Source organism: Salminus brasiliensis, chromosome 13, assembly GCF_030463535.1.
Source record: "Salminus brasiliensis chromosome 13, fSalBra1.hap2, whole genome shotgun sequence".
NCBI lineage: Eukaryota > Metazoa > Chordata > Actinopteri > Characiformes > Bryconidae > Salminus > Salminus brasiliensis.
The window spans coordinates 26,020,988-26,035,239 of NC_132890.1; the positions used below are offsets into that span (position 1 = coordinate 26,020,988).

The 14,252-nt window shown below is 42.9% G+C and overlaps 1 protein-coding gene across 3 annotated transcripts in view; it reads left to right on the top strand.

The window, feature by feature from the left end:
• The window catches only part of mob2b (MOB kinase activator 2b), a 55,389-nt gene that overhangs the window by 38,612 nt on the left and 2,525 nt on the right, over positions 1 to 14,252 (top strand). For all 3 annotated transcript variants that reach the window (XM_072695614.1, XM_072695612.1, XM_072695611.1), the window contains exons 2-4: positions 9,410 to 9,570; positions 10,778 to 10,871; positions 13,209 to 13,333. In XM_072695614.1, the coding sequence (XP_072551715.1) occupies positions 9,410 to 9,570; positions 10,778 to 10,871; positions 13,209 to 13,333 (380 nt within the window). The remainder of the gene's footprint in view (positions 1 to 9,409; positions 9,571 to 10,777; positions 10,872 to 13,208; positions 13,334 to 14,252) is intronic.

A 14,252-nucleotide genomic window follows, 5' to 3' on the forward strand; every position in this document is an offset into this window, starting at 1 on the left:
AAAATGTAACGTTTACCAAGGTCTCAAGCTATGGCTTGTACACAGTCATTGTTAGGAAAGACCAGGTGATGGAAATTTCAAAGATGTGTAAATACCCTGATTACTTTCTTATCATTATCCCAACAATCAGCAGCCATGAGCCCCACTAAGCAGCTGCCTAGCATAAAAGTCTGATCATAAAAGTAACTGATGACTACAAAAAAGGAAACGGCTATTAGAAGATGGCGTAAAGTTTTAGCCATTAGCTGGTTCATCAGTTTGTGACGTAATTAAGACATCGCAGTTAACAGGAACGGTGGAGGTCTAGTTGAGCTTCGGAAGCCGAAGAATTCATCTAGAGGGAAATACTTGTAAAGTTGTTAGAGAGGCAAATCAAAAACTCTGACTGTTAAACCAAAGTTACACTACGCAATTTTTACCGCGATTTTAGCCCAGATTGTCAGTCCGGGTGGTTGGCACTAGTGGATAGATTTTTATATATATATATATATTTTTGGTCACTTGGAGTAGACCACTAGAGAGAATTGAGTAGTGTGTGGCGCAGACTGAGTGTGTTTCAGACTCCGACACTGGTCAGCGACGCGATCTGAATGCTTCCCGTCAAATAGCCAATGAAAACTGCACATGGAAAGTGAAGTTTTCAGGCAGTCATTAGGTATCAGTTTTATTTTAACTTCACAGTCCACCTCAAATGATCTACTAGCATCAGAATGTAGCTGCTGCACATCCCAGAAATGTAAATTGTGAAAAGATTCGTATACGTCGCCTTTAGTATGTGCTGTGCTACTCCACTCCATTTCCCTCTGCAGTCAGTGTCATCCCACCCACCACCTCACCAAAAGGCGTTTTCATCTTTCTGTCATTTTGGGTCTGTGCGAATGGTGGTGCGGGTCTACGTCTCTGAGGTGACTCAAGGCACGTGCCTTTTTAGGGTGTTGCGTTTAGTTGAAGGTTGTTGTGTACAATCCCTAGTCAGTTAATGTGTGATTGGCATTTTTTTTGCATTTGCCGTAAAAGAAAATGAGCCAAACGAAGTCGGGAAGTGGGAGTTACTTGGTCTTCTTATGAACTGCTATGGCTTTAAAAGGCGTGTACTGTACCCAAGGTTTTAGCTGAGTCCTGGACTATTAGCTGGCCATCAAAATTGCTTACAGGCTATAATTACTACGGACTGGCCATGCAGGGTACCTAAAAGTTATGGGCCCTTAGGGTCTTAGGGTCCATATGACCCTGAAAAATCATCTAAGAACATGCCATGGCCTCTTTCAGAAGTTGCTCACACTTCTGCATAGATGACCATCGCAACCACCATCCTATCATAGTTTCATAGATCATGTGATCAGGGTGCTCTGTCCGATGTACATACTCATCTCTCGGTTGCAGCTACAGGGCCTCTGCATGGAGACCAGAATAGCTCAATGCATTCCCACCACCTTCTTTCATTCATCTGTCATTTAGCATGTCCTCTTCACTTCTCTCCAAGGCCAGCAGCACAGAGACGTGTTTTTTTTGTTTTTGTTTTTTTTCCTCCGCCTCTCCTGCCGGCTGACGCATGCACAGACAATGGCTCTATGAAGGACTCGAAGGCTGCCTGTGTATCTTGATTGTATTAGACTTTGGTCCAGGAAAGGGAAATGGTACTATTAAGTAGAAACTTCAGAGCCGCGTTTTTACTTTCCCGAAACTCATTCCACTCCTGACTGCGGGTTTATTTTGAGGAAAAGAAAACTTCCCTGGTGCCAGGAGTCATCCTGTTAGCTGCCCTCCACCCACTCTCTGAATGATTAGCCATAAATGGAGCTGAATGTAGCCAGGTCAGGCAGCAAAAGCAGCCCGGCATGAGCTGAGGCCACAGGCATTTGAAGCTGCGGTTAGATGGGCTTGCGAATTGCTTTGCTGGAGCTGCTGATCAGGGTGAATAGAACCATATGAACAGAATAGACACTACGGCCTTTTGCTCTGGTAGTTGAAGAGCTGGATGGGTTGTAGTCCGTCATGGATGGCTTTGGAGAAACTTTTCGGTTAATGCCTGTGAATGGAATTGGTTACGGCATGTCTTTTATCTTAATTGTGGATTTCAGCGTTGTTCCTTTTTCTGAATGGATGTGGAAGTTTCAAAACGTACAGTCCATATATGAAAACTGAGAAGCAGGAACGGCCCATTGTAAAGTCACGGTTTTTGTGATGTCCTGAAAACCAAGTCATTCGTACAGACTACTGCAGATTAGACCCGTCCATTTCCACTAAAATTAAGGAGCGTTTTAGCCTGGACTCCTTTTTTTGAATGAGGCACAATACAGGGAAGTCTATCGGAATGGAGGTCACTATATTTATATATAATATATAATCTAATCTAGCTATCTATCCATCTCAATCAGTCTAGACAGCAGCCTGTTTTAGCCCGTTGACACCTGGAATTAACATCTGGAGGGTATCTGGATCTACTTTGACCAGATTCTTTCTACACTTGTCATTAAAATGCATCCCCAGTGTGATCAGATGACATCCGATTTTACTTTCCCTGTAAAAAAGCACACCACCACGTGCCACCACATCATTCTCGCTTTACTTACTGTAAACAAACACCAGTTTCTCATCACCTGGTCTTTCATGTGGACAAGTGCAATCTGAGCACGATCCGATGACCAGAAACGCATGTTTCCCTTTGATTCTGAGGGATGAAGAGATCTTCCAAGACACTCTAGCTCTTGAGTTATGAACCACGTCACTGGATCTGTACCTAGTTCACATTCACGAGCCTCAATGCTTGACTTGTTATTGGTGTTCCCTTTGACAATTTTAGCATATTGGTACTCACCGTAAAGCATCTCAGGTGGACCTCTGGATTAGGGTTCAATTCTGCTACTGGAGAACCAGGTCCAGCACGTTTCCTGGTCATGGTCATTTTCCAGGTCAAACACACCTGATTCGGCTCTCTTTAAGTAATTACCATATTTGTCAGGGTGTCTTTAAGAAGAGAGTTTCCAATCTGTTTTGGACATTGACCCTCTAGGAGCGGAATTGAGGAACTCCAAATCTGCTCTAGATGTTCAGTTAGGAACCAAGTCAGTATATTGGTGTCTAATATTTGTAGGTCTGAATTACATCAGTTACATTGACTGATTTGATTAGTTGCATTCGAGCTGTGGTAGACACACTACACTTAACCTCCAGGAGTAGACCTGAGGAACTCTAGATCTGCTCTACATGTTGAGTAATGAACCAGGTGACTGGACGCCACTGAGGGCCTAATTGTTACTACTTCTGAATTAGAGCTGGGCAATATGACCATATTTTATCATATCGTGGATATAATAATGTTATCATAATATGCTTTTCTAAGCATATCAAGGATATCGTTAGTGCTTAATAAACACTCATCAACTGCATGATTTGTTACCGACAGTGTAATTAGACTGGTTTAATTAGATGATGAGCAGCAGATGTTGAGTAAAAATCACTGTACTCAGTACGGGAGAGTATCTGAATAGTAGTTTTTAACAGTCTGTTGCTACTGATGTATGTAGTCTATGATTACGTGCATCGTAAAAAATGTCTTCGTGATGTAGTATTTTTACCAGATCGCCCAGCCCTATTCTGAATCACACTGGTTACATCAGACCTTCATGTCACAATACGTCTCAGTTCTTAACCCTTAATGTAACTCTTCCCTCGAGACCTGTAGGTTGCCATGATCCAACCTGCAGGCTGTACAAGACCGTTCCTGAGTACTGATTATTCCTTCTTCTGAATCACATCCTTTACCTCAGGCCTGCTGAATTCCCTGCTGTTCACATCGGCATTGGGTATTTCTGAACTTGTCTTCCTTTTTGTCTGCTTTTTTAGCTTGTGTATGAAAGGCAACACACAGGACTGAACGTGCCTGAGAAAGCTTTCCTTAATCGCAGAGGAATGCAAGCGACTTTGCGCAGTGGTGTATGTGAATGCCAGTAAGGGCGAGGCCCCATAGGAGTACATTTTAAAAGACTACATTTCATGTTTTCCTAGTTTGGACATAATTCATATCAAGTGCAGTAGATGGGCACACAAGCAAAGCTACGCTATATGGACAAAAGTACTGGGACACCTGCTCGTTCATTGCTTTGTCGGAAATCAAGGGTATCAGCAGTTTATCCTGCTTTTGTTGAAGTAGCTGTCTCTGCTGTTCGGGGAAGGCTACCTGCTAGATTTTGGAGCACTGCTGTGAGGATTTGATTGTGTTCAGCAACTAATGAGAACTTTAGTGAGGTCAGGAGGTTGGATAATCACCACCACCCTATCTCATCCTTAACTGCTGAACTCAACCTAATATTATCTGATGAAGCAGAAACAGCTCAATGCTGGGGGGGGGGGGCTTTATACCCCTCTAGACCATGCCTGGCATTAAACATGGTGCCAATGGGTTCATGTTTTATTTGTTCCCAGATGGTCCACAAACATTTGGACATATCATATGTATCAGACCTGGGATCACTTTGTTGCTTGATGGCTTCATTGAGCAGTACAGTAGTAATATGCCTGGTATTGTTGTTGCTGTGTTAAGTAACCGGTATTGTGGAGAACGTCTGTCTCAGCATCTTCAACATGAGTTGGGAGCTAGAACAAGGTGTTCTTGCTTCTTGGTATCTGCAGTGCTACGGTTTGTGCAATGGTGTTCCAGTTTTCTGGATCAGGTTGTGCAATTTGTTTTTCTCCAAGTTGCAGCACCCAGCCGAGGAGGTCCTCTCTCTTTTAGAATTCTTTCGATGGTTTCCTAGCAGGCTTGTGCTTGGCATCATGCTGCATTCTTCCCTTCGGGTGTCCTACCAGCTGCACCCACAGCTGTCACCTGCCTCTTCCGCACGAACACCAGGAATTTCTAGCACGTTTTGTTTTCTTCAGAACCGGCATCCCCTTCAAGACCTGATATCATCAGTGTACAGTTTGCTTTTGTTATGCATTGTTCAGAATTGTTCAGAACAATGGATCAAAGGCCTGGCCTTCAGCATTCCTTCAGAAGTCCAGCCAGCTTCTGGTTCTGATTGTTGCGCTGTTAAAGGAGACAACGCTAAGCCTGGAAAAACATGCTAGTAGCCTATGGGCTATCTCTTTAAGGCAGGGATCAGTGGCCTCCTCTTGGCTGGAGTAACCACTGTTTTCCAGGAATCGGGAGTCGTTTGTCTGAATGAGAAGAAAAAGGGGAGAAACAAGCCAAAGAACCACTGGGGGGGGGGGGCTTTGTAGGCCGGCTTTCTGGCCTAGCTTCCTCTGTTCAAATACAAAGACACATGTCCAGTAAATTAAAGCCAGCTTCTGCTGCTCCTCACTGCTGCCCTTAAACAACCTAATATTCCTTTTTCCTTTTTTTCTATCTTTATTAACTGAATTGAAAGGAGGCTGAGATAACAAAATTGCAGCCAAGTTGTAGCCTAGCCAGCAGGTATTGATTCATAACAGGGTGGTAAATTCCACTGTAATTACAAACCATCCATTTATAGTGATATAGGTTGAGCGTGGTCGAGTCTAATGACATGCTAAAAGCTTGTAGGTAGAGTTATAATAAATAACCCATGGAATTTTTGTGATTATTACATTATAGGCTAGATTACACAACGATCAGTAATAACATTAATACTGCCTGCCTAATATTGAGTAGGCCCCCTTAAGCCACCACCATTCGAGCCATTCTGGCCATTCGAGGCACAGACTCCAAGTCTTCTGAAGGTGTCCTGTGGTATCTGACACTAAGACAATAAGCAGCAGAGCCTTTGAGTCCTGCAAGTTGTGAGGTGGGGCCTTTAGGGTGCCTATGGCCCTGTCGCTGGTTCACAGGTTGTCCTTTCGTTGAGCACCTTTGATAGGTACTGACCACTGCAGACCAGTAAAACACTACAAGACCTGCCTGATGTTTTGGAGATGGTCCGACCTGCTGTTGTGTTGCCTTACCACCACAATGTGGTCCTTCCGTACAAGGTGCTTCAGATGGTTCTCAGAACGATGCCATAGAAGAGCCACTTTTGGGTCCTTAAAGAACCATGTAAGAACCATTTAAAGATCTAAATAACCTACCCTCGATGTAAAGAAAGTTCTTCAAGATTCTTCACACTCTCGCTTACAAACATGGTGCTTCATGGACCTAAATGTGGTTCTTCTGTGGCATATCTAGGACATATCTAAATCACCTTTATTTTTTAAAGAGTGTGGTAGTATTAGGTTCTGCAGATGGTGTTTGGGTTACTTGTTGATGGCAGTCTTCAGGTAGTGGTCAGGGGGGTGGGAAAGAGACTCCGGGCTGCTGTGTATTTAGCCCTCCTGGCCCCCTGGCAGAGCATACTCCTCAGCTTCAGTGCAACAAGGCCAGGCTCTGTGTGCAGAGCACCAGCAGCCCAGGGCCTCTGTTGAGAGACAACATGGGAACAGCTGTTTAAGGAGCGGGGCCAGACTGCCTACACACACACACACACACACACACACACACACACACACACACACATATGCGCTTTCAAAGCTTTATACAGTAGTGCTGCTGTTATAGGCTGGGCAATAGCAAAATAAGAAGCCAACAACTTGGGCAATGTGGCATGAAATCAAGTTTTTCTCTTTTCAGTGAAAAGGGCAATTGACTCCGAAGTGGTCTTTAGTGCGAAGGATGCAGAGAAGTGCTTCTCAACAGATGCAGAACTGATATCCCATCAGACACATGTGTTTCTCATGTTTCCCTCTTCAGAAATTGGTTTTATTGGTCTTCTGCTATCCTGCTTCGTTACAGTCAAGCCGCAGTAATGAGGAAACGACGTGGCCACGTGCAGCGATTTGAGGAAATGTAGTGGTGTCAAAACAACAAATTGACTGGAAATGACAACAAACCATAAGGGCTTTGTGAGGGCCTCAGTTGGAGGTACTCGACAACGTCACCTGCACTGGTGGTAAACAATATTGAATGGTTTAGGCTCATATTTATATAAGCCAGCATCACAAAACCCTCATAAATCAAATTTGAGTTTTTATCATTTTACTTATCCACTTGTCACGACTGACCCTGCCAAATGTATAATTGTGTCACAGGGTTGTGGGTTTGACACTCAATTCTGCTAAGCTTCTACTGTTGAGACCTTGAGCAAGGCCCTTAACCTCTCTGCTCATAAAGTCAGCGTTGGCTCAGGGGGCGGTTAATGTCACAAGGTTGTGGGTTCAGTGCCCATTCTACTAAGCAGTCACTGTTGAGACATTGAACAAGGCCTTCTCTACTCCAGGGGTGCTGTAGCATGACTGACCCTGTACCCTGATCCTGCACTCTGACTCATCGCTGGTATATGCAATAAGAAAAAATGTACTGTATAAGTAGAAAGGACTGATATTATTATTATTATTATTATTATTATTATTTATATAGCTTAGAAATCCTTGGTCATAGCACAGTGTCAGACTTGCAAAAAACCCTAGAGTGAAGAGGGCTAAATGTCTTGCTCAAGACCCCCCAACAGTGGCAGCTTATCAGACAGGGGTATTAAACCCACAACCTTGCGATCAGTAGCCTAGTGCTTTAACCAGTGAACCTAACAGTAATCAGAGTGCAGGGTCAGCAGACCAGAGCAGGGTTAATTGCATTGCTCAAGTGCCCAACAGTGGCAGCTTAGCAGACATGGGTATCAAACTCACAACCCTGTGTACAAAAATCCAGCTCTCCAACCACCAAGCCACTACATCCCCCTAAATGTATGTAATCCATGCCATTTATGCTCTCTAACACCATTACGTTTATCATACACATTTGTGCTACTGCTTACATTTCAGCAGCTGTTACTGTCTTTGCTATATATCACAAAATATACCTTGACAGATGCGCAGTTAAATACTCCTCAGGCAGACTGTATAGCGCACCCCTGAATGAGCACCATATGTCTGGAATGAGGGAATGAGGTCAGTGTTGAATGTACCTTTCTTCTCCCCAATTAGCCACAGTCTGCTTGGCAATGTCTGTGTGCAATTTCACTGTGACGCACAGAAGCCCTCCCTTCCCTCCACCCAGGGCTAAAGTAGAGTGTTTGATGTTTGACCCTGGGTGTGGTGGTGGTGGGGAGTGAAAGTTGGGATGGGGGTCTGCTGGTAACATAAACTCTTCAGCACTAAAAATAGCTGAGGCAGGAAGAACCTGCATGTCTGTGGCCCCACTGTCTAATTACAGGCCAAGGTTAAGTGTGGAAGCGGGGGAGGATTCAAAAAATGGCTTCTGCATACTGCTGGGGATGACAGTTGGCTAGGGCAGCCTCGGTTCTGCGCTTCGGCACATGGCACTAGGTTCTTACTCTAGACGTTACTCAAATGTTTAACATTTAGCACTGAATGAAAGTTACCTTATATGAATGGTACTTCATATTACCGAACCTTTGTACATACAGTAATGTGAAAAAATGAGTACACCCCTTAAAAACTCATAGTTAAACATATGGGTATATTTAACAATATTAAGAGAAAAATCAAACTTATCCGGTCTCTTTCTGGTGGTAGATGTTGTACTTTGACACAAGCCGTGGCAAGAGCTACCTATAGGTCCTGTGATGACATGACATTTTATGGCTACTGGAGCCTTTTCTTTTTATGCATCCTGTGGTCTGCTCTTGGCTGAACTTGCTAGGACAGCCTGTCCCGGCCATGTCCCTTTCCAGACTCCAATGCATGTACAACCTTCTTTCTGAAGGCCGTTGGAGAGCTCTTTAGATCTGGCCATGGTGATCCCACTCTAATAGCTATAGTATTTATTATATTATAGAATACTTTCCTAGATCTCTCAGTACTGTTCAAATGAAGATCGGCTGTTTATACAAGTTTAAAATATATATATATATATATATGTAGCACCACTCTGGGCTTTCCGATTTTAACGTATCCAACCTCAGAAAAGCTAAATGTCATGCCACGTGTTGCGTATCGAGAAAGTAAGTTGCTGTATTTCCAGGTTATCTGTTGGCTTCTATTCAATTTCCAGGGAATTTCCTGTGCTGGTAAATTGTCATGTTAACAGGATTTACTCACATTCACACTTAAGCCTTCCACATTGATTTACTGTAAAGTTCCCAAGCAAGTTCCCTGAGGGTCATTATTCACTACCTGGTTATTGTCCATGCAGAGGTTTTCATTATGAGCCACAGGACTGGGGGCCCTCCAGTACTGTACTGTTTTTCCTGCTGTAACAAACACTAGGCAGTTAGTTGGAGCAAAGAGAACACCAAAATATGGAAAGAGGTTCTCAAGGACTAGGCTTGGAAGTCAGTGTGCTTGTGGGCTTGGTATGTGGGATGCGTAAACTTGGAACAGTCACCCTCTCCATACCAATCCATGTTACAGATTTAGGATCAACCTTGATTAGGTTGAAGAAAACTTGCTGTTGAAACAATTGCTGACCCATATATCCCTGTTGTGCCCTTTATAGGAAGTCCAAGGGGAAGCCAAATGGAAAAAAGCCGCCCACAGAGGAGAAGAAGCAGTACCTGGAGGCAGACTACACCAAAGTGAGGGTCGTCGACTTTGACCTTAAGGAGCTGGTCGTGTTGCCACCAGAAATCGACCTGAACGAATGGCTCGCCAGCAACAGTACGTCATTTTCATTCAGCATCAATGGCTTACAGCATGGGCTTGGAAATCACTTGAACATGATGCCACTTTTAGGACGTACAGTACCTTTCTGATGCCTGTTGGGTCAGTTAAGCTTTTAGACCCTATAGGTATCTTTTTCTTTTTTTTTTTTCTTTTTTCTTACTCCAATCACTACATTATCAAAACGAACATCATCTTCATAGGCTAAAATAGAACCCTGTGGGACTCCGCAAGAAATTCTAAAGCAAATGGTTACCAAATAATTCACAGTACATTATACAGAGTGATAAACCTAGGGTTCAAAGGGATTTATGAGCCATGTTTTCAGACCTGCAGCCATGGGAAAGCTTCCTGGCCTCCTCATGTTATGTCTAGCATTAGCAGATCTTTCGAAAATACTCTGCAGTTGTTTGACTTCTGTCCATCACAGGAAGCACGCTGCACGTTCCTTTATAGTTACATAACTGCAAGATCGTCTGAAGTTCGATTAACATTCCACAACCCAAAGATCATAGACCATTGTTTGCATTTCCCTCAGTTTTTAATCTTTGGGTAGAGCTCTCAGAAAAGAAGCCATAGAACAACATAAAACTTGGGCTCAATTTAGTGTTTTTCCAAGATGAAATCGATGGTTACGCAAACACTTTACAGTGGGCCTCTGTATCAAAGCCTTTTACGGTTAATGGAGGCTGTTCCTCCATGCTTATTAAGTGTAACTGCGGTTTAGAGGGCTTTTTTCTGCCCACGACTGGTGGTTATTTGGACATTTAATCAGACTGTAGCTTAATGAGAAGTGATGTGGCTGAGGTACTTTTCAGTCCTTTATTTGGATAATCACAGTAAGATATTAGTATAACGGTACTTATCTGATTATGGTGTTAAGTTACTCTTCATTGATCAGCTTGCAGGGAAAATTGACCAATTTGCTGCTTGACTTGCTGCCCAATCTGGGAGCAGCACAGCATTCCCATCATAGCAGCCTCAAGCAAGGGTACAACCAGTAGTGACCAGTCTGCATAGGGATTTGAACCCATGACCTTCTGGGAGAAACCCAGTACAATAGTTGTGTCCATGTTCCTCAGCCTTGCCCACCAGCCTCAGTCCATTAAGCCCCCTTAGGCTGAAGAACCGCAAGGAAGCAGCTGCACCCACTATACTAGGAAAATACTAGGACCTTACATTCGTCTTCTCTTTGTCCCCACAGCCACGACATTCTTCAATCTCATCAACCTGCAGTACAGCACGGTGTCAGAGTTCTGCACGGGCGATACGTGTCCCCTCATGTCGGCCTGCAACACGTAAGTCCTGCTCCTGCTCTTTTATGGATTATTAATGCTTTGCTTTGCCTTTCATTATTCATCCTGCAGCCTGGGGTAGAGATGTGGCCCAGGCAACTCAACACCCCCTTCCTCTGACAGGTGACCCTTAGGAGTCATTACCTGGGCCTGAGGTCAAGGCCTAGCAGCATGCCTTGCTTCAGGGAGATGGAGTGAGAAGTGTCGTGTTTTGGCCTTGCTGACGGGAGATGAGACAGGGGAGATTAAAGTGCCCCAGGCACAAAGGGCACCCGTGTGTGGATGTCCTTGCATTTAGCACTTTGTGGGGACCTAATGTATTTGAGATTGTAGTTTTGTACAAATTGGGACTAGACCTGTGCAGACATTCAGTAGTAAGGTTGAACTGTAATATTCAACAACATAAAATATTATCAGGTGTGTTATGGGGTTCACAGCTCATGGTCATAATACGGTCTTGTAATACGGTCTCTTCACATTTGGATGTGTTTGCAGTTTGAGTACCAAGGGTGATGCTCTCTTACAAATGACATGCATGCATATATAGGGGTGTAACGGAACATGCAAGTCACGATTTGGCTCGCACCATGATTTGTACCTCATGTTTAGGTATGAGTTCAGTACAATGGGGGGATAAAAGCGACCAAACCACCAAAGGCGGAAGACCTTGTCTGATCCAACTGGGTTTAAGGAGTTAATGAGTTTAACTGCAACCAGAACCGAGAGATAAAGAATAGAGAAAGGAATGAAAAATGAATGAGATGTTCTCTTGAAGCAAAAAAACAACCATTACCATAGCAACACTCCTAAATCTAGTACTGTTCCCACAACACCATGCAAATCCTTGCATCCTTTACTTACTAACAGCTGTTGGAAACATGTGTTCTTGCATCCAGAGCGGAGAAACCAGGAGAACTTCTTTATTCGTCTGAGCTTAGTCAGTCAGCACTCCGCTCACGTTCAGTTCTGCAGGCGGTCTTTCCCAAGTCCTTAGCATTGTGTTAATGTACTGTTAATGTACGTTTTCCTCTCAGGGAGGGGAGGCCAGGTGTGTAGTCATTAAAAAGATGCTTAACCTTCTGACACTATAAGGATCTGAGCAGTTGTGACAGGCTGGGCCTAAAGCTTAGAGTTCGATCGGAACTCGCGCTTCTAAAATGCGGTTCTGCATTACGTTCATCAAACTTCGTTCGCGGCTTCCCGCAAACTGTTTATTTAGTGCTTGTAAAAAAATTAGATACAGGTAAACACGAATACAGTGAAAAGAGACGAGTTTCTCATTTTGAAGAAAGTAGTTGAGAACTTGGGAGCGAGCTTGAAGAGCAAAGCTCGGTTCCAGGTTTCTCCTGGACGCCCCCAGCCGGTGCGTGGATGTTTGTTTGTTTGATACCTGATTAAACATCATTAAGCACTGATTTATCAAACCAGGTTTTTAATAAATCATACTAGATTCACATGAGGAGAGCTCTGTAGATGTCCTAATGAGCACAGTGATGTAAAATCACTACTTTCAGTATGAATGTTATTAGTATTTATCCTAATATTAGTGATTTACTATGCTGGCACATAGCTATTATGGTCTCTTGGCTCGTCTTCACAAGACATTTCTGGTTCGTTTGTGAAATGCAGCCAAAGATTACTTTTTGTTGCCAAGATGAAGGTTAAAGTTTTAGGTTTTAGGGCTTGATTTAGCGTTATTCCACTATAATATTACGTAAATGGGTGGAATGATAGACTAATGTGAGTTTGTATTAAAGATGAATTTTTAACATTCAACATCTTGAATATCTTCTCATTTAAAAAAAAAAAGGCCGGAAGACCATATAGTCTGCAATGGAAGATAACTAGGGTGGAAACTTCCACATGTACTTATTCAACACCCAATGCACTCTGTGTCCTCGGTCCACTTTAAGTTTTCATTCTCAGTTTCAATATTAGCGAAATCAGGATGTGTGCATAGAAGACCGTTTGTTTGTAAAGGCAACGCCCAAAGTCCTGCAGCTGCCGCCAGTGCTGCAAGTGGGTCACCTGCCAGGAGATCAAGCGACGGCGAGAAGGCAGAAAGACAGTGGCCAAGTTTTTGGGTTCTCTGGTCCATGAAGGCCCTAGCCAAACAGATCATAAATCTACTGATCTCTATAAGCAGATGGTCACCTTCTCGTTTTAGTTAATGATACACCAGCATGTGTTGAGGGGCTATTATGGGGATTATATGCTTATCAGATGATCATGGGTTCTAATATCTGCTGATAAACGTTAAGGAAATGAATCCGTATTCAGTGGAACGGGATTTTGTTTCTTGGAATACTAATCCCATCCCCGCCTTCTTTTGTTTCTCAGAACGTACTACTGGTATGATGAGAAGGGAAAGAAGACTAAATGCACAGCGCCGCAGTACATAGACTTCGTCATGAGTTCAGTCCAGAAACTCGTCACTGATGAGGACATCTTCCCCACTAAATATGGTGAGTAATGAACCTCTCCTGACACCTAGTGGTGCAACAGAGGCACTGTCATATTTCTGATTGAGTAAACGTGCCTTCAGTACCTAACTTCACCCTACAAAGAGGGTTCTTTGAGCAATGCCATAGAAGAACCACTTTTGGTTCCCTAAAGAATCATCTCTGTTAATAGAGATGAGTAAACCTTTAAATAGCAAAAGTATCTTTACATCAAATGAAGGTTCTTTAAGAACCTTGTACAGGTTTTTTTTTTTTTTTTGAGTGTAAAATTATGTGTACTTTGCTGAATTTAAAAACCTAATATATGTCTAGATTTATTACATATAAATCTAATATTAAATATATTTATTTTATATTAGTAATTGAAACTCGTAGGCCTTTCCACCTCCCTTTTTTTTTGTCCCAATACTTTTGTCCATTTAGTGTGTCAATATTCTCGCACACCTTGTTTTTCTCTTTTGGACATAATTTGAATCTTATATTGTGTCAGCATTTTATGATGAATGGATTTATATATATATTAACATCTGAGCTTGTCGACAACAACTTTCTTTATATCCCACTCTCCCCCTGCAGGGAAAGTGTTCCCCAATGCTTGGTTCTTCTATGGCACCACTCAAAGAACCTTGTACAGGTTTCTTTTTTTGAGAGTGTTAAATTTTGTGTACTTTGCTGAATTTAAAAAACTAATTTAGATTTAAATTAGATTAGATTTGTACCACTCATATGGGGCAGGGGATCTGTACCACTCATATGGGACATAGACTATTATACAAATATTTGTGAACACCCTTTCTAATAAATGCGTTACGCCATTTTAAGTTGCACCCATTACTGACACAGCTGTGCGAATGCACACACAGATGCATCTTGTATAGACCCTGTAAAGAAATACTGCTAATAGAATAGGACTCTCTGGAGC